The sequence below is a fragment of the Pygoscelis adeliae genome, unplaced genomic scaffold, assembly GCF_000699105.1.
Source record: "Pygoscelis adeliae isolate BGI_AS28 unplaced genomic scaffold, ASM69910v1 Scaffold172, whole genome shotgun sequence".
Classification (NCBI taxonomy): domain Eukaryota; kingdom Metazoa; phylum Chordata; class Aves; order Sphenisciformes; family Spheniscidae; genus Pygoscelis; species Pygoscelis adeliae.
In genome coordinates, this window is record NW_008824338.1 from 4,564,768 (window position 1) to 4,567,287 (window position 2,520).

General features: G+C 40.2%; 1 protein-coding gene across 1 annotated transcript in view; it reads left to right on the forward strand.

Annotated features, from left to right (window-relative positions):
• KIAA1244 (KIAA1244 ortholog) overlaps nucleotides 1–2,520 on the forward strand; it is a 96,965-nt gene that overhangs the window by 76,574 nt on the left and 17,871 nt on the right. Inside the window, exons 22-24 of the mRNA XM_009319146.1 lie at nucleotides 74–253; nucleotides 669–813; nucleotides 1,929–2,051. Coding sequence (XP_009317421.1) covers nucleotides 74–253; nucleotides 669–813; nucleotides 1,929–2,051 — 448 coding nt within the window. The remainder of the gene's footprint in view (nucleotides 1–73; nucleotides 254–668; nucleotides 814–1,928; nucleotides 2,052–2,520) is intronic.

Genomic DNA, 2,520 nt, shown 5'->3' on the forward strand with positions numbered 1-2,520 from the left:
CTCCCTTAAAAGTGTCTCACTAAAAGCAAATTTTTTGCTTGGACAAACTCTAATACTCCTTCTTTCCCTGCAGGCTGCCTGTCATAAGGAGAGACACGTGTCTCGGAAAGCTGTCTCCTTCATCCATGACATCCTCACTGAAGTGCTGACAGACTGGAATGAGCCTTCTCATTTTCACTTTAATGAGGCACTTTTCCGCCCCTTTGAGCGTATTATGCAGCTAGAGCTGTGTGATGAGGATGTCCAAGACCAGGCAAGTCAGCCCTGATCAGGGTGTCTGTATCTGGCCTACCACGCCCATAAGAAGGATGGTCTCCAGAGTACACTTGATCCACTTGAGTGTTTCCCAAATTGCCTTCGAATGGTGCCCCTTAATCATCTTCAAGGAATCAGGAGGGCTCTGCCTACCTAAGCCAGCATTGTGGTAGAGCACAGAGACAGTACACCTGACTTTAAAGCAATTAAATAAAACTTTTCTGTTTTATTTATTTAATAGATTTCTATTTTATTTAAACTTTTTCAAAAAAAAAGATAATAAATGAGTCTAGACTGACACAGTGAAATCTAGGAATGTGTTTAAAGCCATCCTCATTCCTTCTGAAGGTCCATCTATGTATTAGATCTGTTTTTTGGTTTTGTTCTTTTAACCTCGCCTACACTGTCTGCAGGTGGTCACCTCTATAGGAGAGTTGGTGGAAATGTGTTCTACCCAGATCCAGTCAGGATGGAGACCCCTGTTCAGTGCCCTGGAAACAGTGCACAGCAGCAGCAAGTCAGAGGTTAAAGAGTACCTTGTAGGAGAATACTCTGTGGGTAAGGACTTACTGCACTGACTGTTTCATATGTGCTTTTGTTTCCCTGTCTTATTCCTTGGGGACACAATAACTAACTCAATATATTTAAATGCCCTACCTGAACAGTGGCACTTAGCAGTGGCATTCCAATACTCCAGGACTGTACTGAAGTATCTGGTTTATTAGTTGGGATATTAGAGGTATTGTTCTGACTTTTTATCTTCTAGATTCTGGCAGATGAGTAGAATGAAAAAGAAATGTTTCAAGCCTACTTGAATATTTTTTAGCAAACCAGTAGAGCAGGAGTACTGAGCTTGGCTGGGCCCTTGTCACTGTCCTGCTAGAGAAAGGAAAGCATACTGTATACAACCACCATGTCTCATGTAGACTCTCTTTCTTACTATGTGAAACCTAATGCTCTTACATATCAGGGTAAGTTAGTGTGATAATCTAGGCAAGTGCTTGTCCAGGCACTTAATCACAAGGCTTCAAATTGCTAGCGCTATTACAAACCATGTTTGCTGTAAGAATGATTCTGCATCCCTCCCAGAGATGTATGGAAATTGGATAATATGGGAAAATCACTTTAATCTGTTCTTTTGCTCCATTAGAAGGTATTTTTAAATGTTACAAGTCATGTGTAAGGGATATGGTTTTCCTCCTAAATTTTGTCTTTCAGATCTGTTATGATCAATGGCAAAATGGAAGCGTATACAGCTTTTGAAGACTGATAATCTACTTGGGAAAAGCAAGGCTATTTTCTTACTGTATAGTCTGAATAGTTTTCCGTGTGGCTGCTGTCATCTTGGCAGTTATCAAGAACTAATCCAGAAACCTCCACCAAACAGAAGTGTTAGCTACTGAGCTGAGTTCAAGAGCTCAAACCTGCTCTTACCATTTGGGCAGGCATAAGCTGATATTTTTCATAGATAAGGCAAAGGAGGGAGTCTGTATTACTTCCTGTGAAGGGCTACACGAGTTGCCTCAGGAGCAAGAGAAGGTTTTACTTCTAAGATCATTTCTGTCTGCCCACAATAGAAGAGATTCTACAGATTCAATTAAATTGTTGAAAAACTGTTGGAAAATCACCTTTATGGGGGATGGGTAGGAGTTCTCATCTTGTTATTTCCACAGGGAAACGCCAGGCTCCGGTGTTTGATGTCTTTGAAGCATTTCTAAACACAGACAGCATCCAGGTCTTTGCCAATGCCGCCACCAGTTATATTATGTGCCTTATGAAGTTTGTCAAAGGACTGGGTAAATATTTTTATTTTCCTTTTATCCTATTAAGTTGTGATATGTCAAACTTGATCCTGCAGAAGAGGAGAATTCAGTTATGTAATACATAGTATGGTAGGGAAGAGAGAGGCAGTGAAGAAATCGAGTCCAGAATGCTTAAAAAAAATAAAATAAAATCAAGACCAAGAGATTATTTCAGAAACATTTTTAATGCTATCAATTCTTCAAGTTGTTATAGCAGCAAAGATGCATCTCACTATTAAATGTCTGCTTCATTTGATCTTAATTTGCATCAAGACTTGCTTACATTCGTTTAATAAAAAAACCCAACAAAACAAAAAACAGAGTATTGCAGAAATGGCCTGGCATTGTGCAGTGACAGCATGGATTTTCTGCAACAGAACAGGGCATGGTTTACGTTCAGCAGTCAAAGGCACGTGGCTCCTTTCTAGCCTTGCCCACCTCAGCAGCAGTAGTTTGGCATATG